This window comes from Condylura cristata, unplaced genomic scaffold, assembly GCF_000260355.1.
Source record: "Condylura cristata isolate star-nosed mole 26May11 unplaced genomic scaffold, ConCri1.0 scaffold00051, whole genome shotgun sequence".
In the NCBI taxonomy this organism is placed as follows: Eukaryota; Metazoa; Chordata; class Mammalia; order Eulipotyphla; family Talpidae; genus Condylura; species Condylura cristata.
The window spans coordinates 1,650,538-1,676,843 of record NW_004567152.1 but is presented as its reverse complement, the minus strand read 5'-3'; the positions used below and the strand labels follow the sequence as shown (position 1 = coordinate 1,676,843).

Here is a 26,306-nt window from a genome sequence, read left to right as displayed (position 1 = left end):
ACAAAACGCAGAGGAAAAAGAATAAGAGAGCAGACAGTGGGAAAAAATGTTTGAAGAAATAATACCCCATTTTTTCTAAAATTCTAACAAGTTTCCAAGCAATGCTGTTGCACTGGTGTAAGGAATACCATCAGTCTTCAATTATACTGCACTCAGACAGTAGAAGAATGTGGACACAAGCATCTTTCAGCCTTACACGGGCAGTATTGGCTGCTGGGCCCACCCAGCAAGGTGGTGACTGGGCCACCCTCCAACTAGGCAGGTGTTCTGAATCAAAGTTCTGGGGGTCAAGTCCAAATCACTACGAAGGGTAAGTGACCAAGCCACTAGAGCTCCCCAGTCAGAACGGGCAATGACCCAGAGGCAGGGTGCAGGCCTTAGAGCCAAGGTAGAACAGAGCCAGGTGGCCAGGACTGCCAGAGGGCCTGGGCAGCTAGGTCTTCATCCAGGCTTCTGTGTTCTCCTCTACAAAAATCCTTGAGAGCCGCCACCTGCTCCCCTTGGCAGCAGTCCCTTAACCCCGTACTATCCATCTGATCAGCCTCCCATGTATGCCCTGCAGCAGTGACACACATAGCCTACTATGTCCCCACCTGTGCCTCCAGTTTAGGATGGCTGGGAATGGCCCTAGCCATACCTGCATGCACTTCTTGGCCCTCCTCCTACAGCACCACATGCCTGCCCCTTGACCTCTGGAAAAACTATGGTCAGAAAAGTAGGAATTCCCAACACATATCCTATACTACTGAGTCCACGACTCATGAAAGGGGATCCCTTTTGAGTCCTGTTGACATCTCAACATTTTCAGGATTTCCCAGCAAGTGATGATGAGGCTGAGACCCAGATGAGATCTAGTCTCTTTCCCATTCACAGCCATCTGGAGTCCTTGTTCACAGCCTGGAGCAGCTTTCCCCACCACCCACCCCACCTGCCCAGGATGGTGCCCTGTCCCAGTCTCCTCACTCCCATCTTGTTTTCAACATGCCAGCACAAAAACAAACAAACAAAAAACACACTCACACACACAAAAAAAACAAAACTCAGGTAGCAGTGTTTTCCTCATACTGCTACCTGACCAGTCTGCACAGGGGCCTTTTATAAAGCTCCACAGGCAAGTCTTTTGACATGTCAAAAGTGCAGGGTACATAAAGCTTCCCAAGGTACACAATGCCATATGTCCCGCCCCCCAGGCTTTGACCCCCCACTACCGTCCCCCCCCTCCCTCACCCCTCCCCCCCAGGCAGATCTGCTAGACTGGCACAAAGGCAGAAGGACCTCTGGCTTCACCAATACCTTTCTAGTAGATCCCAGGCCACTAGTAGATTCCAGCCCATTCTATGTCAAGGAACTGCTTCTTGTCCAAGGGCCTCAAGGAGGCTGCCAGCTGTACAGGCAAAGGGCCCTGCTGTCACCCAAAGAAACTTGGGTGTATCTCCCATCTATGGCACCACCTGGTGCCCTAACCAAGCGCCTGCTCTACAAAGCAGGCCGGGCCCCCTAGAGCAAAGGTATTTGAGGGTAAACAGAAATGTGCAGACACGCAGCACATGCAGGCCCACATGTATGCATACCCCCTGCCCCAGCTATGACACACGACTGAGGAGATCTTCTTTTTTCAATGTTCTGATAATTATTACTATTTTTTTAATAATATAGTCATTTATTTTTACATCATTTTGTGCCTTTTTCCATCTCAGTTTTAATCCCCTTGGGTTTCCCATCATCAGATCATCCATGTGTCATCACCACAGTCCAGTGCATTTCCCTCCCCCCACTGCTTTTGATCCCACTCCCCACTCCACCCCCACAAAATGTCTCTGGTATACAGCTGTTCATTATTATTATTATTTTCTTGCCTAGTCTGTTATACTCCTACTATGAGTGAAACCATCTGGCATTTTTCCTGAGGAGATCTTTTACCTCACACAAATCCAACCACACACCACGTTGAAAGTGTAGATTCAAACAAAACAAGCTGATCCTCCCAGCTATCTCTTTCAAGGGTGCACATGGCTTCAGGGCCATGTTGGGGTTTGGGGACAGTTTTGAGACTAAGTACATCAATGCTGTCCCTCACTTTGAAGCCCACCCTAAAGAGTCATCTGTGCCCACTTAATCATTTTTGCATTTATACCCAGAAGCCACACCAGTGCACCTAGAGCCCTTCCAGGGCTCTCACTCCTTCAGAAGAGACTCACCACTGAGGATTTCGTTGTTGTTCCCCCAGAAGTCTGCTGCCTTGGATGGTCTGTGGTAGAATTCATCCCTGTTGGCTGCCAGGATGAGCCTGAAGGAGAAAAACCAACTAAAGGTCTCAAAAAAAACACAAAAAAACACTTTTTTTTTTTATTTTTTTAATTGATTTATTTGTACTGGGGTGCACACTTTTTTTTTTTTAAATAGCAAACGCCAAAGACAGGAACCCACATAAGATGAAGATTCAGGTAGGTAGTTCCGAGAAAGCCTGGACAATGTCCGGGGGGTTGGCGTTTGGCTGAGGAAATAGACAGGTGCCAAGTGAAGATGCATCCACAACACTCAGGGCCAGGAGATGGGGTTCCACCCAGCCCTGTCGCACAGCCTGGGCCCAAGCCTCCAAGATGGGAAGAGGGAGGGGTCAGGCAGACGGTGCTGAGCTGCTGGGGAGGGTCCCTGGTTTTCATCTGTCCCTTCCCCTAGAATACCCCCCAACTCTCAACTCTATGAGCTTCCTGGAAATGTGAAGTGTCTACTATCAGAAGGTGGTGGGACATGTGGACAATGGCACAGGGTCCCCAAAGGCCACTCTGTCCTGTGTTTGGGGATATTTTTTCAGGAGAGAGGATGATTTCTGTGTTTTACTAGTTTTTTACAATGTGAATCAAACAAGATTATTTGACAATTAGGACACTGGTTTTGTGGTAAGAACATGAAATTTCTAGTCAACCTTACCACAAAAGTAAATAAGAACACAGATGGTGACTGCAGGTCACAGGAGTCAATCCCAAGGCATCTGTTAGACTTCAGGATCTAAGCAGCAACCACTAAAGGACCTGAACCATAGTGGACACAGGAATAGGGAGTTGTATGGTCATACAGGCACATTGTGTACAAGTGACTCTAGTCAGTGGTCAGTATTAAGGAAATTGTGTTGACTTGTCAATTTGCTTGACTTGAACAATTGTTCAAGGTAAAATGTGAATTAACTAAACTATGCATAAAATTGAAAGTGAAACCAGACAGGCATCACAACTCAGGTTTTGCAAACATTTTCATTGTGCATACAGTGTGTAACCCCACACACAATGCCAACCACAGCCAGGGGCCTCAAGCAGCCATGGAACCAGTTGGGTTTGCCCAGGAAGCATCACCACTCTAGTGATGCCCATCCATTATGTGACCATTCTCTACCTCTCCACATAGCTGGTTATGGACCATGCCTGCAGCAAATAGGGTCACTGTCCTTATTACAATTTCCAGCCATTCACAAACCAACCCTGTGTAGCTCCAGCTGCATTAGTCCTCCCAGACCCGCACCCTGGGTTGAGACACACAGCCTGCTCCTACCCATGTCTGCTCTGTCCCTTCTGGGACCAGGCTTATGTCTGTCCTGACAGGTACCACTACCAAAGACTGCCTATAAGGCCTGCCCCAGTAGAAGAAACCCCACTGGCTGAGACCTGCACAGAGGGTCCCAGACAGTGTAGTTATGGTAGAGATGCCACAGGGGTTGGCCAGCTCCTACCCCCAGATCCTGAGGATGGAAGTCTAAGTTGCACATGGTCCCCATGAGCACTCTCTGTCAGAGATCCTATGTTCTTCCCATTCTTATTCATCCCACACATGTGGCAGGAGGGGACCTGGATGGCCATGGGGTCAGTGCTGTTAGCTTCTGCTGGATTTTACATATGACACCAAAAAAAGGGAAAATGAGGCCTTCCTAGTGGTGCAAGGATTAAAAACTCAGTGCTATCAAGTTATAACTAGCCACTGCAGCGTGAGTTTGATCCCCAGCCAGGGAGGTGACCCACATGGTGCGGCAGACCTCTCCTGACACGCCCGCTGCTCCCCTCAGCAGTGTGCTTCATTGATCTGCCTGTTCTGCTCCCCACTCTCCCTCGGGTGAATCTGCTCACTGCCCTTGCATCTCTGGCCTGTACCCCAGTTCCATATGCATAAGTAAATAAATCTTTTAAAAAAGGAAAAAGAAATTAAAAGAAAAATTGAGCAGAGCCATCTGTCCTAAATTTACAACTGATTATTTTTAAATAAGAACAGTAACACGTGTTTCTTAATAACTAGAAATATTAGTTGCTGGGTTATTTTTGTCATGGCAGAAGTTATTTAGTTGAATTGCTAGTGGTTTGTTGGGGATTTCATTAAATACAAAATTCAGAGTGGATCAGGCATAGTAATTGCTCCCATCAGACTCAACATGAGAGAATGTATTCTCTCCTGCCAATTCTGGGTACCACACACTGACAGAAGTTATCCGTATCATGACACCAAGACACGAGGGATGTGCCCATCAGAGGATGAGGATGTGAAGTTTTAGTCTGCCGTTAATGATTCAGCGTCAGTAGGTACACCTCAACCTGTTGCTGAGTGTGAATCTGAGCATCGTCTGGTAGGGGAATCTATGCACTGCCTGGGTAAATCTGTGCATCTGGGGGAAGTCTGGTTCAGCAGGTGCACAGGTCCATGTCAGTGAGCTCAACAGCAGTGACGACCCCCATGGAAGCTATCATGAGGGGGCAACAGCTCAGCCAGCAGTCCTTCAGGCAGGGGCTGGTAAAAGGCATCATCTTGTGAGTCTAAATAAATATTCTGATACCAATCAGGGGACATCCATGAGCACGGTCCAGATGAGGAGAGGTATGTCAGTTTCTACGCACCCTAACAAATGACCTCAAACACTGCAGCTTAAAGCAGCACCAACTTGTTATCTTGGTCTGAAACCAAGAATCTGGGCCCACTTGTGCCTACTTCTCTACTCAGGTCTCCCATAGGTCTAGAGTGAAAGAAAGAGAGACCTGTGCACACCCTCCTCACTGCAGGAGGTTGGAGAGGTCTTAAGGATACATGTCAAATGCAGCAACGGGCAGATCTGGGAGTAACAAATACAGTCAGCAGAGGACTCAGTGGCTGTCAGACTCTAAATCCTCACTTGAGAAATTCTTCACTTGGCAGGTGAAAATAAAGTCATTTTGTGGGTGCATTGGAGTTCAAATTAGTGCATATATGAAAGCTCGATAGCCAGCAGGGTGGGCCATGTCAGCTAACCATTATTGTAACCGAGTCCCCAGCTCACCCTTCATTGCACACACTGTGGTAATGGAGCTGAATTTTGCACTTAGGAGCATGATCGGTCTTGTCAATAGAGGGAACTGAAGAAATACCAGAAGGGAGGCTTCTTTTCCCAACCCCAGTATGCTTCCTCAAGACATTCCTACAACACATATGGCTTCCCCAGTGCGCCTATAGCAGTGAGTTGTACCCAGCATCCCTCTTATCCTAAGAACAAATTTCCAGCAAGTTCTGCTGGTGTGGCTGTGGCACCCCACAATTTCTCACTGTGCTATGGCTGTGCCCCTTTCTCCACTGTAGTTTTTACCTCAGGCTGGGAGTAAAAGGTACAGTTCTGTTCTGGGCACTCTACTCCCATTATAGTTAATAGTTCTGTGCATTATACTTTCCCTGCTTGAATCACTCTGCCTGGGTTCTGAACTCACACAGCTCACTCTACTGGGGTCATTTAGGGTCAGCTTGTCGACCATGACCTGGCTCCGCTGCTCACTCCTCTGCAGGAAGGGAACATTAGGTAACCTTTAAGCCTCATCTCCTGGCCCGGAATCAGTGAATGCAAGCACAATGTTGGGCAACATGTCTGTGATTTTGAACGGTGACAAAAATAAGAAGCTAGTCAAAATAGTTCAGATTTTTCCTGGTACAGATTTCTGAATGATGAAAAAATAGTAAGCAGTTATACTAGTGAACTGGTTCAAATGTTATTTTGGTTTTAAGTTAAATGCCTGATCCTCCATGTAATAATGTCCATGGATTCTCACTGGAGTGCCCCATGAAATGAGGGGTGCCACCCAGAGACTACAGTCTTGGGGAGACAGAGGACAAAGGATCAAATCATATCTCATGCCTTCCTAGCCTCTGTCTCCCACATCCTCCTGCTGGTCTCCAGCTTCTGCTCCACACTCCCAAGTCTCTCTCCTTAGCTCCAGAATCAGAGACCCCACAATCTACTACCACCACCCAGATTTCTCCCTAGCCAACATGGATCAGCCAGCCCAAGTCACGCTCTTGCTCACACTGCAGTAATTTTGCAGCCTCCTGGTCCCCCTGAGAGTCCATAGTGCTGTGCTCCTACCTGGACCCACTCTACTCCTCTGTCTTCCCCACACAATTAACTTCAGTGGTTAAGTCTTCACAACTTTGTGTACTTGGGCTCAGGGTATTTGCCACCAAGAGGTATTCCCTCTGGCACCCAGACAGTGACCACTGTCTGCATGCAATCCTCCCAGGGCCTGTTCTCTCCCCACCCATGGACAACAGTCATTCCTGCACACAGCACCTATATGGACCCCATGAGGACTGTAGTGCCTGAGGCCAAGTGGAGGACAGCAGACACAGAGCAAGGAGTTACCTGTATGCATTTTTGGAAACAGGACGAGGATCAAACTTAAAGAAGATGATGCACATGGGTCCCCTGGGGGTGGCTTTGCTCACATGGAGTCAGAGTCTGCAGGAGAAGAAAGAAATGAGTTGAGTAAAGGACAGAGGAAAAAAACCACCTCCACCCCTGAAATGTAATATTCCCTGGTCTGGCACAGAAGCACCTCTATCATGTCCTTGACCCTCACTCAATGAGGAAGAACCACATGCCAGACACAGCGCTTTCTGACACCACACAACCATTTCCTTAAACCTGAGCCCTTAACAGCACTGGCCAGATGTCCATAATGTTTGCTAACCCTGGAAAGGGCAAGTGGGGATGGTAGGCACTGGAGGTGTAGCAGCAGCGAGAACAAGAGCCATGCACAATGCTGGGGTAGGAAGTCTCCCTACCACACGGAGCAACTATTCAGCCTACTGTGTGCCTACTACCTAGACCACCTCCTCCTTTCTTGACAATAGCACCAACTCTAGCTCTAACTCCTCAAGGCAAGGTCACATCACAGCTTACCTGCCTGGGGGTACAATGCAGCAGGATATTGGCACATGCCCTCCATTCACAGTGACTCAGGCTCTACCAAGGGACCCCAAAGGCCCTACATATACCCTTGTAGGCAGGGACACAAGCAAAAAATATGTGCCAGTAATGTGGACATGCACCCAGATGCTGGTGTGTTTGGACTCAGCAAACCCTTACATATAGGGCCCACACATCTCAGATCATATCCTGAGGCCACAGGCCCTGGGTAAGGTAATTGTGAGGGTCTCTGATGTGTTTTACAGACATGCCTCCTGGGTGGAGCCCAGGTAAACTGACCTCAGGCATCACGGGTTCACGCCTGGGTGTGGACACATGTGTACGTGTGTATTGCGCATGTGTAACTATGTGTGTCTAGAGGAGATGCCTGAATTCCATGTGCACTAGCCTGGGTGATCTAGGATTGGGGAGAGTCCATCCAGAGGCCTGCCCCTCAGGATGTCAAAAGCATGATGCCCTGCCAGAGCTGGGCCAGGCACCACCCACGAGGAGATATCTGTGAAACAAGTCTATTTCAAGCCCACACCATGGGAAAGTGTGGAGAGATAGTGCCCAGACCAATCCTTCTTCACATCAAGCTTCAACACAAGTCAAGGCAACTATGTCACCCTTGCCCCTCATCTCAGTGTGGCTACACAGGGCAGATGGTCAGCCTGCTATGTGGGGCATCAGCACAGTCCTCCTGCACCCAGGAGCCAGCAAGGGCTCCAGTTCACTCCCTTGGTCCAGGGTCCCCACAGTGTCAGAAGAAACCCTGTCCCATCCTTGGTATATAGTGATGATGAGAGCTCCCCTCTGACATCACTGTAATTGTTCCCAGTTCTTGGGCCTCTGAAGCAAAACCTTTTTTGTCTCAGGACAGAACAAGAATGTTCCCAGCACTCTGACCCTGCCATCAGAGTTGTACCAGCACCATGCAGACAGACAGGAGCTCCACCATAGTCAAGAGAAAAGGAGAGGCCAAAGTCCAAGGCTGGCAGCCCAGACACAACCATACATTAACTGTTGAGATCACAGGCCTCAAGTGGGTGACACTACAATGCTGCTGTCACTGCACTTCCTTCCCAATCACTGGGCCCACAGGGCCAGGTTAGGGATGTCACCAAAGGAGTAACTCCACCAATGTCCCCACAGCTTCAACAGGCCATACACAGGACTCAGTCCCACAGGCATGGACACTGGCAACAGCCTCAGGGAACCAATAAGGTTCTCAATAAGGACCTGGTTATTACACTGGTCAGGTGGAATTAAGGTGACAAGCACCATCTGCAGAAGCATAGATACTATAGGACATAACCATTTGTGATGGGATTCTACCAACTGACTCTTGCAGGACGCTGTGACAAAGGCAGTATCAGAATCAGAAGGACTCTGTGCAGAAGAGGACCCGGAGGGAAGAGGAACAGGCTACTTTCCTGCCCTTGGGGACCCTGGTAGTGCCCATAGGGGGCAGCATCCCAGGGGCTTCTGACAAACCTAGTACTTGTGGGCAGGATCAAACTTCCTTGTAAAATAACTCAAAATGCTTGAAAGAAATATGAAAACATCTTAAAAGTAATCAAGAGCTGACAAAGTAGTGTAGATTTGGCCAACATCTCAGAGAATGCAGGAAGAAGAGAGGGAAGCAGGGGATGGTGCAGCTGACAGGGCTCCCAGTATCTGCCACACAACCAGAATCCAGCACAGAAAACAAAGGCCCTTCACCCAAGGAAGTTGCCCTCCCAGGTATGAGAATACTCCAGATAAGGCCAGTTTACACTATCTGTGGCCACTAGGCCAGCATTTGGTCAATGGGAGAAACCCTAGCAGCCCAACCCTGCCAAAATCCCACAGACCCAAGCCCCACCAGGAACATGCCACTCTGGGCTGTCAGAGGAGAAGGCCATGTCTGCCTCAGTCTGCTTTGGTCCCTTGGGGCTGCGTGCCAGCCACAGCACAGATACAGGTCTGGTGCTCACAGGCAGATACAGAAGCCCCTAACATGGTCACAAGAGCCCACTATTCTAGTCAGTTTCAGGTAAGTGGCATACAAGTGCTCCAGGTGGTGGCAGTGAAAGCTTCGTGGATTGAGGGAAGGCCACCCAGGGGTCCCCAGACAGCCAGGCACCAGAGGTGTGGGCGCAGAGTTCAGGGCTGCGGCCTCGACGAAGATGTGGTCATTGGGAGGGAAGGACCAGAGGAAAGCCAGCCCCTGGGGAGGGAACCATCAGGAACTGCCTTTCTCTCCAATCCCTCACCCCCTACTCAAGCCAGCTCCGCTGCCCACCAACTCCTCCCTTTCCTCGCTTCACCATCTACCACCCCAGGTCCAGTATACGCCCTCAGCAAACGCCTGGCAGGTCCCAAGGGTGCAGAGGCCCCTCTCCCAGCATGCCCCCACCCATGCCCACCACAGACCTCCATCACCCTCTTCAGGGCCTGACCGACTCCTCCCTGACACCCTAGCTTACTGGGCTACCTTCACTCCCGCTGACTTGTCCAGTCCCTGAAAACAAGCCCTGGATATAGCCACCATTGTCCCAGCCATTGCACTGCAAGCTAAGGAAAAGCATGCAGGCAACTGGGTCTAAAGGACACCTGTGAAGGGGGGTGGGGAGATAGTGTCTTGGCTTTCATGGTGACAGCCCCAATCCACCTGTCCCCACTTCCATCTGTGGTCCAGCATGCAGGTCCAGGCCCTGGTAAGAGTGTTCCTATGACCCTGGCAACCCAAGTTCAGGGTCCTGGTCCCAGCCAGTAAGGGCTGGGTGGCCAGAGCCAGTTGAGAGCTGGAGGAAAGGGCAGGGATCTAAGCCCCCATGGAGTGGAATCCTTGAAGTAGTTGAAGGTTGGCAGTGACTAAGCATTAAAGAAAGTCCCTCCTAGCCTCTGGGTCCTGCACCCAGGCAATCCTGCTCCAATGGGCAGAGAAGGCAATACCATGATGTATACACGCTGCAAGGCCTGCACATGATGGATGTACTCTCCAAGGGGTAAAGGGGAAAGGGCTCAGCCTCCCTCTCACTGGGTCTCATGGCAATAGGATAACACCGGGAACACCAGAGCACACAGAGGAGAGTCTGGACCAAATGGGGCAGACGCCACAGAACTTGGCTCTCTAGGCTGCATGCACCAGGAGAAGGCTGGGCCCAGTGATCACAAGTCAGGCCAGGGTAGCACCTTCCCAAGCTGGCACCACTTGACAGGTGTGACCCCCATCTCACTGAGACTTGGGCAGTGTGCCTGAAGTCACACAAAGGAGCTCATGGAGGGTGTCTTCTGGTTATACTAACAGTGAAGGTCCCAGCCTACATGGGGTGCTGATGTTAAGTAGACCCTCCCCCCACCGCTCCCAGGTGGTACCCAAGAAGCCAGAATACCCCCAGCCCTGGACTTTCACATCTGTACTACCGTGACACATCCACAAGCATCCCCACCTATGCACAGACATATTCAGAAGCCTGGTATCTCCTAGGGTCTTCCTGACCTCACTAATCCTCCTCAAGCCAAAGGATGAGAAGCCCCTGGGAAAGTCCCTGAAGGAGCAGGCTACCTCTGCCCCACTACACTGAATCAATGCCTACACATGCGCCTGCTGGGGGCCCTGTCATAACTGCCAAGCACATAGGAAGGCGGCTGAGCCTTGAGCAAGCACACAGGAACGGAAGAGCCAAGCCAGTGGCTCGGACTGGGGAGGGAAGCTGTGTGGGGAAGAGTCCGTGCGGCTCCTGTGAAGTGGCTGAGGCTTCTGCAAGTGCTCATGAGGGTGACATGGTATAGTAAATGGCTCCTGGGTCCAGACCAAGAGAGAAACTATCTTATCACCTCAGCCCAGGGGGTGCTGGGGTCATTTTATGTTTACTGTGAGGTTCCAAAGGGGCTGGGCTATGCTTAGAAAAAGCAGAGGGCTGGACCCTCTGGCAAGAAGCCAGATTGATGGTGGCTTAAGTATCCATGCCTGGAGCGTCCTCACTGCAGTTTCCACAGCTCACCAGGACTACCTACCTGCACACAGCAATCAGACCACCATCAAGATTCCACATAAAAATCTGACCTCTGGGGCACCCTGGTGGCTCAACAGGTTAGGAGACAGCACTGCAAGCTGGCTGCAGCCACTTCAGCATGAGTTCGATTCCGGCCCTAGAGGTGACCCACATGGTGTGGCAGACCTCTCCTGACCCGCCTGCTGCTCCCCTCAGCAGTGTACTTCGTTAATCTGTCTGTTCTGCTCCCCACTCTGTCTCTGGTGAATCCTCTCACCGCACCTCTGACTTGTACCCCAGTTCTGTATGTGTAATTAAATAAACGTCTGGCTTGTACCGCAGTTCTATATGCACAAGTAAATAAATCTTTTAAAAAAAATCTGACCTCTGTAAGTTTGACCACATGACAGCTCGGTTTTAAAAAAATCACCCAAAGGCCTCCCTGGTGGCACAGGGGATAGAGTCTCAGCGCTATCAAGCTATCACCTATTACTAGACACAAAGCATGAGTTCAATCCCTGATCAGGGAGGTGACCCACATGGTGAAGCAGACAGCTCCTGAGCAACCTGCTGCTCCCCTCAGCAGTGTTTCAATGGATCTGCCTGTTCTGCTCCCCACTCTGTCTCTGTGGAAACTCTTACCCCTCGCACTTCTGGCCTACACCCCAGTTCTTGTATGCATAAATAATTTTTTTTTTAAAAAGGCACCCAGTTTGGTGGCACTCGGGTGAATTGGCGGTGGGAACCCCACAGGGACTGCAACTGAGATGGAAAAAGGCACAGAATGATGTAAAAATAAACTATTATTAAAAAAGGAAAAAAATAAATTATCAGAATATAAAAGAAAAAAAGCACCAAAGTCTTTTCTGGAACTGAACAGGTGCCAGCATGAAGTCCTGCTTACAACAGGAGGAAGGGTGCAGCTCTGGAACTGCAGTCTCACTAGCAGTGCCCAGCATATACTGAGGCCAAGGAAAAAGCTCCAGCCCTGACTGTGATCCAGGTCGGGCAGGCATGCAAGGTGGTGTGCACTGAGGAGGCGCGCACCCACAGCTCATACCCACCCACATGCACTCCTGCTGACCTTCTTGGCCTACCTAGAAACAGCCAAGGAAGCACAGCCTCCTTTGGGGTGGCCTCAGACAGTCTGAGTGTGCACCTCTGCTAGGCCCTCCCAACTGGAGCCTGGTTGAATCCAGGGTAACCATATGCAGTAGGGGGCCTGCGAATCCAGCCCATACCTGGAGTGCCTCAGCACTTGAACCCCTGCCTGGAAGGGTGAATGGGGCACAAAGCAAAAGGAGAGTCAAGGGCATCCCAGGTTCCAGCTTGGGCACTTCTTGCTTTCCTCTCGTCTAAGCACCTGGTGATAGTGCAAAACAGAAGAATAAGTCATAACTCAATACCAGTTATTGTTATTATTAGCTCACAGACATGACTGCAAAGCCTGGAAGCTTTCCAGGCACAAACTGCCCATCTGCTGATAATGCTCCATCCTGTCAGCTCACCAACTGCCTGTGAAATTACCTGCACACCTCCCCTCCCCCCAGCCAGGGCCTTTCCTCCTCTCCTGCCTTTCAGAGGAAGCAACAGGCTTGTTCCCAGCAGTCAAGTAGATAGGTAAACTCTTGAAGGATGAGACTCTTCATTTAAGACACCCCCCTGAGGCACTCTCCACAGAGCATCTAAGAAAACTGCAACAAGAAAAAAAAACACACACGCTTGCCAGAGCCCAGCGGGGCCCACACCAAGAGTTTAAGTCTTGCACCCTGATAGACCAGTCCAAGGCCCTCTGACTGACGGTGAAGATCTGCTTTCTGGGCTCCCGGTGCCTGACCTGGGGACAATGGAAGACAAAAGGAGCAATCTGGGAGCTGGCCATAGTTCCACATCTTGATAGGGAAGGCACTTATGTGAGTTGGCACTTACACACTTTATTCTTTTTCAGACACTTAAAACATGCACTCTTGGAATAGGCAGGGGAAAAAAAAAATGGATTGTAAACCACAAAAGCTACTCATCAGAACAAAATGGACAAACCTCACCCTCCTTGCCTGTTGATTTAGAGATGTTCCTATGGTGGAGTGAGCAGGGGAGGCAGGGTAATCAGGAATGGTTGAAGAAGAGGCTGTTCTTAGGAGACAAGACAGAAACAGATTCAGACCTGGCTCCAATGCCTCAAAACAGGACCAGCAGGTTGGCTGCTATGAGTGCTACAGACAATGCCATGCACCTGCGCCACCCCGAGTGGCAAAGCCACAGCTGACAAGAGGGCATTTGACACAAGCTATGTAACCTCTGTCAACTGACATATTCCGGATGGAGGGGAAATGCTCTGAAAAATCAGAATTTCCACGCTAGCTCATGTTATGACCCCCCCCCCCTTTTTTGTATAATCATCAAAATATTTCAAGCAACCATCAGTTTCCTACTGGACTGCTTTAACCTCATAAGGTGCTGCCTGGCTCAGGCAAGCAAGCGCTGCTCCAGGATGGGAAAGTCCTCTTGAAATCAAAAATATTACAACTGGCTAATTAATAAAAACAAGTATAACAAAATTAATTTTGTAAGACAAGAATAATCAGAATTCTTTTACTGCTCCAATGAGAACCCAAATCTCATCTCTCTACCCTCTCATTCAATCCTTCTATTCAGTTTCTAAAGAACTACTTAAGTTTTCTATTGTTTAGTCTTCAAATAAGGAACTTCACCTACATCCTCTATTCAGGAACTATTCAGCTTTAAGGAACTTTACTGTATCTCTTTGAGATTGATCTGCAAAAGAATTACTCCACCACCTTACTTTATCCTTCTTCATATCTCCACCCAGCCTCTACCCTAGTCCTGGACAAGATGTCTCAATGAGAATGAAGGTCATAAAGTAGCACTTGAGGTTTAAAACAAGGGACTTTATTTTAGCCAATCATCACTGTGATAAATATAATGTTAGCCTTAAATTTTATGAACTTATGTATGTACCTATGGTAACCTTAATAGATCGATTTTAAGAATAATGTTATAATCTCAGCTAAAGGTCAATATGGCTCCAAACTGTTAGAAAAAAGATGATCGTGATCTCAGCCCAATTCATATGCTAATGTCATCCCACTTTGCTTGCTGGAAATGTATAAACTAAACCTCTGCTGAGACCAGAACAGGAAGATTTGCACCCAACTCTGATTCCCGGGTCTTCCTCATGCCTGCTCCTCTTTTTCTCCTTCTCCCCTTTTTCTAGGAATCTCTGCTTGCAGATGCTGCTCCCACCTTGAGGCCCTGCCTGTCCTGCCCCCCAATAATCTGTGATCTGGGACAAACAGTCCCCGACAGGCAGTGAGGTAAGAGGGGCTGCACTTCCCTTTGTCAGGTGAAAAGGCATTTGGACTAAGGGGAGACACGCCAGGTGAGACTGCACAGCAAGAATGACAGGGACACCCATATGTCCTGAACAAAAGGATGAGTGTTTTTCCTGAGAGACAGAACTTCTAGTTCATGTTCAAATCAGTCTCCGATAGGCTACCATGTTAATGCTCTGAACAGAGACAATATGAATCCTAGTCTGTGGCTCTGTCTCCTTATGCCAAGCACTTTACACACTGAGGAAAGTGTCTTTAAAGCTAGCCAGCCTGTTCATAGAGTCTTTAAGGGGCTAGGCAGAGGATAGGGCCCCACAGGCTTCAAGAAGCAGAACTGAGAAAGCAGACACCTCATCACCCATGCGGTAGACTGTGCTGTCTCTGTGGCAGCAGTCCCCCACCCACTTCAGAGCTGAAAGGCTCTAGTTACTCTTTAGCATGACATGTGACATCTTCCCAGCTGAGGAGGCAAACATACATGGGAACACAGTGTCACTGTTCCAGCAGCCTTGGCTGAGAAAGCCCTGACGTCTGTAAATATTCTGAGCAGCCAGCCCACTGCAACACTCCACCCTCTTTCCTGCTCCTTTACAGAGGGCTCCACATCTTTGCTGTTTTGGCTAAGTAACATTTCACTCTGCTAAATTTTCTACACTGATACTAAGGTCTTCAAGATGTTTTAGGAGCATGAATTCAGCCTCATACCTTCACCATGTGAAGGTACAGCTCAAATAAGGGCATAAACAGTATTATTTTGTAGGCATGAGGGTAGCCTCTGAACATTGGCTTTTTATAAGCCAGGGGTGAGTCCTGCCTCTGTAGCCTCTACAGACATGGCAGTTTATAAAGGAGGAAGGTGCAACCCCAACACCCCAGAGGAAACAAGTCAGTGCTTCAAATGAGTATGGTCCTGAAGACTCTGATGAATGCACCACAGAAGTGTCAACAGCCACCAGAAGATGGGAACAGCCCTTTTTTACTTTTTCTAAGCATACATGTATTATCTTTGCAATCAAAAAGTGAAGTTGAAAAAGAAAAAAGGGGCCCTTCCTGGTGGTGGAGTGGGTTAAAGCGCAGCACTATGAAGCTAGCAGCAGCTGCTTCAGCTGGAGTTCTACCCCCCCCAACCCCCCACCCCCGCTAGGGAGCTGACACACCTGGCACAGCAGACCTCTCCTGTCTCACCTGCTGCTCCCCTCAGCAGTGTACTGCATCATTTTGCCTGTTCTGCTCCCCACTCTGTCCTGGTGAATCTTCTCACTGCCCCTATACCTCTGGCCTGTATCCCAGTTCTGTATGCATAAATAAAAAGAAAAAAGGGGGGAAAGCTGCATTGGTAACCTGAAAGGACAGCTCATTGGTATTGGTTCAGGGCAACTTTGTTTTCAGAAGTTCACCACCAAACCACCAAAAAATGCCAGACTCTGCATGCTACTGCAAAGGATGGACCTAGTTCTTGCATGTCTAGAATGTCAACAAGTTCCACCCATGTCTGGAAGTCTTCCCAGCTCCATTTCCCTGGGTGGTTTCTCCCTAGACATGCTCTGGAGTCCCTCCTCTCTATACAGCATACCCAAGGTGGCTGGGCATCAAAGGCACCTTCAGCGAGCTTGCCTCTGTTGTAGAAGCCGGGCACCAGAAATAAAACCCAAGACACTGCACAAGGTTACACCCACAGTGAAACATGATCAAAATGAAGACAACAAGGAAGCTTAAGGTGCCAATAACAGTTTAGGGGTTAGGTAGCCAGGGCAGGACAGACCCCAGTTGTCTTTTTCAGGGAAGGGCTATGACCACCACACAGCAGAGTAGGCACTGACTTGGTCTGAAGGGCTTGCAGTCTACAGATATGTCTGTAACATGAAACTGCAGGACTGAGGTGAATGGTAAGGGGCCTAAAGGGGTGGGAATGCCTGAACATTCTACCCCATCCCATGGAAGAGCTGGGATCCTGGGGGAGCAGGGGCACAGGCTCTGTTGTGTCTACGTGCCACAGGTGTCCATCTTCTCTAATTGCCCCCATCCCACCCAAAACGTCCCCTGATGCAGGAAAGCTCCTGGAGAAAAGGCCCAGGGAGACGAGGCACTGGGAGCCAGCACTAGCTCTGAGTGACCTTGGGAGCATCATTTGTATCCCCTCAGCCTGAGTTTTCCTCCTAGTGAATAGTGTCTGGAGAATGAATACTTGCTCCAAAAGGTTGCACAAAGGTTACAGAACATGTTCAAGAAAACACTTTCAAAGTGCTAACCAGCTGTAGGCACCCCTATAAGGCGTCATCAAGTCACAAGTGGACTCAAAGCCCAAAGAGCAGCAGCCAAGTCACAAGCAAGATGACACAGGTCATACCTAGGCAGAGCATGTGACATCCCTACTGGAGAAAACGGTCCTGAAGCACAGGGACTGGTCCAAGGACAGTAGATTCACCCTAATGCCTTGGCCCAAAGGGACACGAGGAAGAACAGGAGGTGCTGGAGATGGGAAAAGATCTCAAATGCCAGCAGCAGAGCCAGACCTAACCCTCGGTACAGCCCTGTTCCATCCTGTTCAGCCCCACACGCATACCCCTGGGATGGCAGACCTAGGGAGTGATAGATGTTAACTAGCTAAACCATCCCAGAAGGTCACGTCCAGGTGTCCTGGAGCACGGATGACCCAGCACTTGCTGTTACTCAGGCAGACAGAAGTTGATACGCTGCTGCCTTTGCCCACCCACCAGGCAGCTCCCAGTCTGCTTCCCCAAAGAGAGACCTGCCCTGTCTGCCAGAGGCCCTGGCGCACCATCCCGGAGAGGATCACTGGAGACGCCTTCCAGTGGGGCACCTCGTCGGCCAGATCGGTTTGGTGTCCCGGGACCCGGTCGCTAGATCTCCGTTCCACCCTTCAGAAACGGAACCCGAGGACGCTGTGGCCCCGCCTCTCCCTGTCTGAGCCCCCAGGGCTGGGCACCCCGGAACCCGGCCAGGAGCTGGGAAGCAGAATCAGCCCGCCCGGCCACCAGCCACGCACTCACCGCCTCCGCCGCAGCCAACTTCCGGGTGCCGCGCCCGCGCGCTGCCACCGCCGCCGAAGCCCGGCTCCTTCGCCGTCTGCCCGCTTACCATTGGGTCATGAGACTAAGGGCGGAGCGACGTGCTGTAGCCCAGAGCGCTGTTGGTTGCGCGCGCTGTCGCTCAGGGCTGCAGTTCCTGGCGCCCCGCCCCAAGAGTTGCGCCAAGATTCCGGGTTGTTCATGCGTTAGGGCACCCTGCGGCCTTCTTGGGCTCCTTGGCCCTCACTCCCTGGCTAGTCCAAACCAGCGTTTCAGGCTGGGTTCTGGTTCACACACACACACACACACACACACACACACAACCCTCACTCTGCACCCAATCCAATGTCTGACTCTTGGGCAGTCCAACTGCTGCCTTTCTGGTTTCTGGTCCCCTCTACAGTGCCCCCTGATATTTCTTCCACACTCAGGACAGATGCTGGATCTGGGCGGGCCCATGCCAGATATCATAGCCTCTAGGGAGTTGTGCAGGTTCAGACCCCAATGAAGAAGGGTTGATCCTGCCTGAGCTGGGTGAGCAAAAAATCAGGAAAGGGCACTGACATTCTCTGAACTCCCTGCCCTCAACCATTTCTGGGTTGTGTCTGGGGCTTGAGTGCAGGGGAAATGTAGAATAAGAGCCTCAGGGCCCAACAAACTGACAAGGACCGTTATATTAAAGACAATGTATTAAGCATTCTAAACCCAGGATTCTGGACCACAGTGCTCACTCACCCCGTTTTATGCAAACACAGAGGCTCAGGGGACTTATTACCATTTGCTGGAAGTCAAAAAAAGATTGCATAGCAATGGCTGGATTAACTCCATTGCCCAGTGTTGAAACTACTGATACCCTGAACCTGTAGTGCTGATGCCCTGGGCTCAGAGCCCTGGGGCAGGGCCTAACTGCTAATCGGCAAAGATAAACGTCAAACCCAAACCTGCCTGACACCTCCCAAAATTTATCTGCCCCCTACTTTTGCTGTCTCATCTGTGTTCCTCCTGTATCTTTCCCCATCCCCCTAAACTTGAAAACTGAGGACCCCAGATGCCCAAGTACTTGTGGCCAGCAGGTAGCAGATTTAGGCAAGCACAGGATCCTCCGTCCTGCCATTGGACAATGGAACTGCATTGGACTGGTGCCAATGATTTCCCTCTAGGCAGCTGGACCAACAGGCCCAACCAAAGGTGTGGTGTTGGTCAAGCAGGACTTGGGATCTCTGGATAAGTGACCATGGCCTATAGTATGAGGCAATAGCCTAAACTACTGGGCTACATGTCTCAGAGGAGTGGATTGGACATGTCCTTGTGAGAGGTACTTTTCCATTGCCTACAAAGAGGAATTCAGTCACTCATGACAGAGTTCAAAGCTCACATGCCAGAGATAATATGTTGCCAGTCCCTTCCCAAGTCACAATCTCCCCATCTTACTGAGGCCAGATCAGACACTCTTATGTTATCACCAGTGTGACAACAGTGAAATGTCATCAGTCACTCCAGTCTGGGTGACATTTGGTACTTGGGAGCAGGTAAGACCAGGTGAGATGGGTTCTAGTAGGTACTTTAGCCCTCCTTCTTCTGGCTGCATTTCAAATATCCTTAGACAGGGAACTCATTTGACCACCTTTTTGGTCTCTGAACATGTGAAACTGTTGCGAGGTTCTTCCTTATCACTTGTAGCTATCCTCACATGCCCCAGGGATGTTCTTACTGGCTAGCAACAAGGGAGAGAGGGAAAAGAGGAGGTTGCTGGTGCTTATGACTGTGGGTGTGGTAAAGGCCATCTCCCTGGGTCTCTGTTTCTGACCTTTATTTACAGCCTGGGTCATGGTGAGCCTACTTCTGAACAGTCCTCTTGGAGCTGGTACCACCTACACTGAACCCCCGTTTTGTGGCTAAATTTCCAGCTGAAGGACAGACAGTTCTCTGGAACCCTGCTGGGAGAGAGAAGTCAGGAGAAAGGGGAGGGAGGTAATCCTCATTTGGGCCAATTTGGTGCACAGTTGAACCTTTTGTTTCTCATGGGACAGTCCTTCTTGCCATCATTAGCAAGTGTGTGGGTAAGGGTGATGCTAGGCCACAAAGTGTGAAAAAAGGGGGTCCACGGGGATCAGGGCTTAATACTCTTCAGGAGATGATAGGCACAACTAGGTTAATTAAATACACTCCTGAATCTCCACAGTAAAGAGAAGCCCCCAGCCCACACAATAGCTGGTTCGGAATGTCACTGATGAAATGTGACTAGAGCTTCCTAGGTCATGGGTGGTCCCTGCGTGACAGAGAAGGTCACTTCATCTTTCTGTCTGCTCAGAGCTGTGAGCAACTTCCTTGTGCCAGATTACCAAATAGCTGTCACTTCAAGCCCAACCCCAGAGGATTGGTGAGGCCTGTCTGATTCTGAAAGACTGCTGGAGTCAATGTGTCATGTATAGCAGGGACAAGAAAACACAATAAAGGAAAGGAAAACCCCTGGTTCACCGAGGGGGCTCCTTCCTATTATTGAGAACACTGCCTCTGATACCTCCCAGGCTCGCAAAGCTAAGGTCACACACACCTCTGCACATGCTGCAGAAACCCTTGGTGGGTGAGGGGCTGACAGCTCTCAAGTCCCAGAATTAGGAAGACAGGGCTGGAGCCCGTCCCAGTAACCAAAGGTAAGTGAGAACGGCTTTTTTTTTGAGCCTCAGTTTCCCATATGTGAAATGGGATGACAGCAGAACTCTCCCTGGCAGGTAATGTGAGGAATACAATCTGATGTAGATAGGAGGGCGCTGTGTCCGCCCAGTAGCGCCTGGCGAACCGCAGACGCTGGATTAAGATACTTGAGAACGAAGGTTGATAATGGTGGAAACGTGGTCAGAGTTCCAGGAAGAAGCTCCGAGCCTGCCAGCCTTCATTCGGGGCCGGATGGTCAAGGAACGTTCTCAAAGCAGGACAGTACGAGCGGTCCCGCAGCCCCCGCCGCACCAGCGGTCCCGGCAGGTGCCTGGGCCTCCACCACTGTACGAGGAGACCGGTCTCCGACTTGGATGGACACCGCGGAGGCCCAATGGCAAGCCGTTAGCTCCCCGAGTCCGTCCAATCGGTACCGGTTGCCGGGCTGCGCCGGATCTCCTGGCCAATAGAAAAATTCGCGGTCGAATGGGGCGGAGCAGAGGGGGTCGCCGCGCCGGCCCCGCCGGCTTTGCGCACGGGCCGCGCGAGGGGCGGGGAGGGTTGGCAGTGGCTTGCGCGCTGTACAGTGGAGGGTCCGCCCCCGCACCTGGCCAAGTTGAGGCCCGGCGGGTTGCCGTCGGCACTGTGCAGTGGGGACGCTCAGTGAGCGGCCCGAAGGCGCCTGTCTAGGAGCTGGGGCCGCGCTGCGGTACCGCCCACGCCGCGCTCCAGGTGAGCTCAAGCCGGGGGCGGGGTCCAGGGTGGGGGCCGGGTTTGGGAACGAAGCGAGGCCACTGTTGCGGGTGGTTTGGGGGCTGCGGTTTAGGCAGGGGCCAGGGTCGAATGGGAAGTTGAAGTCTAGCCAGGAGACCGGCTTGGGGCTGGAGATCGGAACCCTGCTCCACACCACTGCACCTTGCCGGCGAAGCGCAGCGCGACACCCTAGACCGGCGTGGGTGGGTCCCTTTGTGCGTGGCCGTGGGCCCTGCCCAACCCGCCTAGGGAGCCCCGTACAGCGCGCCCCCTCTGAGACGCAGCTGGGCGCCGCTGCCGTGTCGGCGCCGCGCGACGCCGAGCACTTTATAGCGGGGACGGGTCAGCCACCGAAACTTTCCAACCGTGGGGCGGCGGGGCTGGGGAACTTTCCTGGGCGCCGCGCCTAGGGTAAGCTCTGGGGCACTGCCCGACAGAGGGGATGTCCCCGCTCCACAGCCGCCACCTACAGGACGAGGGAAGAGACGCCGCCCTGGGTCCCTGCCGGGCCCGCACCCGGTCCCCTTCCTCAGTCGGGACTGTAGCTGGGACGGAGGCACATCCTCTCTGGTAGGATTCGTCCTCAGCAGGGGTTTACAGAGATGCGCGTGGGTGGGTAGGCTGCCTTTCCCAGACTCCCCATTGCAATCTTTAGATAATTAAATAATAGACAATTGAACCATTTTTTTTTAACCTACTCACAGTGTGTAAGGGTGAAAACGGAGCTGGGGTGGCCTAGCACCACTTTCCTTTAGGACTCAGGTATATTTAGGACCAAGAGAAAGAAGTGCCCAGCCAGTTTTCAACCAACCTGGGCTGTTTACCCTCATTCTCACTTCTTGGCTCTGTCTCCCATTCCTTTGCTGGGCACACACAAGGTTGGGATTTATACATCCAGGGGGATCAGTGGTTAGGGGGAGGGAGGGAGGTGAGCAGCTTAGTAACACTGAAGGCAGCTTCCTGCCATGGGGATGCACAGGGTACACTGGTAGTCTCCACTTCCTCTGTGACTCCCTCTGTCTCCACTCTGGTTCAGACCATGCCAGAAGACTGCCCACTCTGAATATGTCATTTTGTCTTGTGTTCAGTATAGCTGTGGACCTGGGATTGTGTTGCACACGGGGGACAGTTGGAGCCCTCTCCTGAGTTCCGTCCTTGGTCAGCTCCTGAGCAGCTATTCCAGGTCTAAGATCTGGCCATAGTGTCTAGGGTTGTAAATACAAATCTTGAGGACGTTTCCCAGGCATTGCCCTGTCCCATCCATAGTACCAAGGCTTTTTCCTGCCACTTCATCCCATATGAGTCTGTGGTCCACCAGAATAGGTCTGTGCTAGAGGCCCTAGTCCTGGCCTGGTGAGGAGCACATGTGAGCACAGCGAAGCCCTCCGCTGCCATGCACTTCCTATCTGGGCTGCTCTTGCAGGCACAGACATGAGTACCCATTGACCAAAATCCATTTTGCATGAGCTGGATCTGGCTCTCAGTCCTGCTAAATTAATCTGCCATATCTGGGTTGCTTGGCATGCCTTCCAGAGGTGGCCACTCAGGTCCTTTCTTTTTTTAAGATTTATGTATTTGTGCATACAAGAACTGTGGTACAGGCCAGAAGTACAGGGTTGGGGATGGTAGTGAGGATTCACCAGAGACACTGGGGAGCAGACAGACAGATTGACTGAAATATACTGCTGAGGGGAGCAGGAGGTGAGACAAGAGAGGGAGGTCTGGTGTACCATGTGGGGCAGTTCTCTGGCTGGGGATTGAACTCATACCATGGTGGCTGTGACTGTGAATAGCTTCACAGTGTTGAGACTTAACTACTCGTGCCACCAGGAAGACCCCACCACTCAAGTCTTTTCCCAGTCCTATGGCCTCTCTGTACCTCCAGAACTTAATGTGAGCAGGGTTATACCTCCATCCCTGTTTGTACTGCACAGGGATTCAGGTTGTGTTAACTGTGCTTCCTTCACCCCAGAAAGGCAGGCCTGGTGGGGGCAAAGACAGCAGGATCCTGTGCCTTTAAAAGAAAACAGGGTTGTAAAGTAGCTTGGAGCAGTTCAAGGACATTAGGCACTCTAGAGCCTCAGCTAACATCTGTTCCATGCCTTGGTCTGGGTCTGGGCCTGGGCCTGGCCTAAGCCCAACAGGAGGAGGACACCGGGCTGGGGGGTAGGAAGAGGGAATGGGTAGGGAGTTAGGATGTGGGATTCTGGAGGGGACCACAAAAATATTCTGGGAACTTCCCTAGTAGTGGCTTAAGGCGGGGGAGACCTTTATTCTTTTGCTCTCAGTTTCCATCAAGATTAGGTTGAAGACCTCACTGGGGTTAAACTCAGCACTATCACTTTTACAGCCTGAGTTCTGTACTGGACCAGAGAAGCTAACCCACATATGGCACAGCAGACCTCTCTCTCCTGTCTTGCCTGCTGTTCCCCTTAGCAATGTATTTTAATATATCTGTCTGTTCTGCTTCCACTCTGTCTCTGGTGAATACTCTCACCTCCCACTACACCCCAGTTCTTCTATGCAAAAAAAAAAAAAAAAAAAAAAAGGGAGAGAGAGAAAAGACTAGGTTGAAGTCTTAGACCACTATGGTTTCAGAGCCCCAGAATTAGGGAATAACCAGAGAGGGATATGAGGTAGGAATTCCATTATAGGCCTTTCTGACTAGCCTGTTTTACAGAGTAGAAGGATAAGCTCAAAACTAATTTACCTGAATCACCCCTCCACCCCCCCCCCTTTCCCAGGCACAGACCCTTCCCCCTTGGTTCAGCTGACCCTGAAGGGCCTATGGGCTCCAGTAAAGCAGTGACCAGCTATGTGCAGCCAGCAGAGGGCAGCAGGCACCACTATAGTAGGTAAGATCCTCTTCACCCAGCCTCCCACTAGGGCAGAATCAATTCTTGAGATGCCCAGTGGGGAGGCCAGACCTCTGTCTTCTCCAGCCTGCCAATCCTTGGTACAGAGCAGGGGAATTGCAAGGATCCCTGGGGCAATACTTCTTCCTACCCAGAGCCCCTCACCGCCATTGGTGCAGGTAGAGGAAGGCTTGAGGGTTAGATGGTGAGATGATTGATCATGTCCTGGGCAAAGACAGTGAAGCAGGAGCCCTCAACCTGCACACCGTTGAGATGCCTTTCCCAGGTGTGTTCCCCAGACACCTGTCTGGCCTCCTTGGGCTGGCCTGGCCACTGCCAGGTGCCAGGTCTCTGACATAGCTACTGAGGATGGGGCTCTACCTTTCTGCCTCATTATCCTTATCTGTTACATGAGAGAACGCAGCAGAAATGGGCAACTTTTCATGAGTAACCAGTGGCCTGGAAGAGCATGTAAGCATCTACTGTGTTTAATGTGACTTGAGGTTCACATGAGAGTAAGTTCTCAAGCAGGCTTCTCTGACCCTCAGCTGGTCTTTTCATTGCCTTCTGCAGCCCTGAGCAGCCCACCCAACCTGAGCCCCATTCTTCTTCTGTACTCTGTGCCACTGGGAACTGCCTCATGTCAGATATCCATATGTCCATAGATTTCTTATGTACCTGTTGGCCCCTGTGGTTTAGGCCAGGTTTTTGCCTTATCTAAATACAGTAGGCTTCCCTGAGGCTAGAGGTCTGTCTGTGTAGATTTTCCAGGAAAAACAAGTATTGGGGTCCTATAGCCAGGGTAGACTCAGATTAATCCACTTCCTGGGAACAGCCCATCTCCTTAGAGCATGGTGCTCTTGGAACTCCTTAGACCATGGTGACTTCCTTGGCCCTGAAGCTCCTGGTCATGACCCTTGACCAGGCTGGTGACCTCAGAGCCTACAGATAAGCCCCACTGGAGGTGTTGAGAAGGCCTCCCCATGATAGGTACCCCTTGCTTTATCACAAGTCCTATCACTGGTTCTGCCTTCATATCTCCCATCTGTCCTGTCTATCTGCTGTCCTAGGGCTCTGTTAGGCTTTACCTAGAATCTATACCGTGCTGTAGTAACAAAGGCACCCTGGGAACAGAGATCCTGCCTCTCCATTTGCCATCACCCTTCTGCCTTCCCAAACTCTGTCACCTCCCCTTTCCCACCTGCAGTCCTCTGGGTTCTCCACATGGGCCACATCCACAAAGGAGGAATGGACAGAGGTTGGGAACAATCTGGAAAACATGGTAGAGCCGAGGGGAGAGAGCTACCACCACTTGTGGTGACCTCCCATATGCTACCCACCTCTTCTCCTTCTACCTATCCCTCCCTGATTTTCAATTTTATGGAACACTCTGGCAAATCCTAGTCTTATATATAAGAGGGCACATGCCCTCAAACCAGTGGCTGAGAGAGAAAACTACAGGGTTCCTTTGACCCCACAGGGACTACAGGTATGTGGCATAACTCTGTTCCCTGAGGACTGTTGATTGGGGCTGCCTGCTTAAGGAGGGCCACAGGATCTGGGCAGGCCTCAGGGAAATTCAGGGAAGGTAGATGATCATCTCAAACTCAGGAATGGGGTCCAGGTGGGAGTCACAGACCAGGAGTCAGGGCACAACCATATGGGACTATGACTGCTTCATGTACTGGTGGGACACTGGTGTGTGGGTTCACCCTGCTGGGCTGCTTGTCACAATGAAGTATACCCAGTCTTCTGGAAAGGCAAACATTACCATCAGCCCATAACTCTGATCAATGTCATTTGGAAGGATGGTCAACAAAGTTTGGCTCACAAAAGGACTCCATGAGAACTCAAAATAAACTGTAAATGTGACAGTCCTGCTGAACTGGGGACAAGATGGTGCATATGAGGGTGTGTGTGAACCTGGGGAGCACTGTAGGATTGAAGATTGATTACAGGGTTCTGTCTGGGGTAGTTTGGGTCATTGTTCCCAGCCAAAAGTCTGACCTCATTTGGAAGGGACTTGGCTGGCAAGCTGACCTCATATAGTGTCCTCTGGCTTCCCTCAGATGCTGGACCCCACAGGATGAGTGTCAGAATCTGCTAATCGACCTTCAAGACAGGTAAGTGACCTGGGCATGGCTGGGAGACATACCCTTCTCACAAAGGGCATTAGAATGTCATATGGTTGCCAAGGATGGACTAGCAGCAGGTGGGATGTTCTTCTGGCTTACCTCACCTGGGTGCACACAGCCCCTGGGCTCAAGGGAGCCTTCTGCTTAGCCTTGCCTTCACTGGACATGATGATATCCATCACCATCCCTGACTGGGCTGACTAATGATGTGCATGTGGGTACCAGCTACTGGCTTGCTGTCTGGCTTAAGGGAGGCCTGTGGTGGGGCTGACTGACCAAGGTGTTAGCTGGGGCTGATCTTAACTTAGACACCTACCATGAGTGACTGGGTACAGCTTGCCTAGCTTCTCCCTGTTGTCC

The 26,306-nt window shown here is 50.9% G+C and overlaps 2 protein-coding genes across 11 annotated transcripts in view; one reads left to right on the top strand and one right to left on the bottom strand.

Annotated features, from left to right (window-relative positions):
• Positions 1-17,583, bottom strand: part of TANGO2 (transport and golgi organization 2 homolog (Drosophila)) — a 37,710-nt gene extending 20,127 nt beyond the window's left edge. For 2 of the 4 annotated variants that reach the window (XM_012734275.1, XM_012734277.1), the window contains exons 1-4: positions 17,531-17,583; positions 12,408-12,529; positions 6,638-6,733; positions 2,199-2,287 (exon numbers count right to left, since the gene is read on the bottom strand). In XM_012734275.1, coding sequence (XP_012589729.1) covers positions 2,199-2,287; positions 6,638-6,693 — 145 coding nt within the window. In that variant the 5' untranslated portion in view covers positions 6,694-6,733; positions 12,408-12,529; positions 17,531-17,583. Of the gene's footprint in view, positions 1-2,198; positions 2,288-6,637; positions 6,734-12,407; positions 12,530-17,272; positions 17,452-17,530 lie in introns of those variants that run through there. The other 2 variants (XM_004694976.2, XM_012734276.1) reach the window with 2 other exon arrangements.
• A 3,186-nt stretch (positions 17,584-20,769) lies between these two features.
• Positions 20,770-26,306, top strand: part of ARVCF (armadillo repeat gene deleted in velocardiofacial syndrome) — a 46,556-nt gene continuing 41,019 nt past the window's right edge. For 4 of the 7 annotated variants that reach the window (XM_004694975.2, XM_012734268.1, XM_012734267.1 and 1 more), the window contains exons 1-2: positions 20,770-20,935; positions 25,881-25,934. The gene's annotated coding sequence lies outside the window, so the exon portion shown is untranslated. Of the gene's footprint in view, positions 20,936-21,494; positions 21,527-23,724; positions 23,812-25,860; positions 25,935-26,306 lie in introns of those variants that run through there. The other 3 variants (XM_012734264.1, XM_012734266.1, XM_012734265.1) reach the window with 3 other exon arrangements.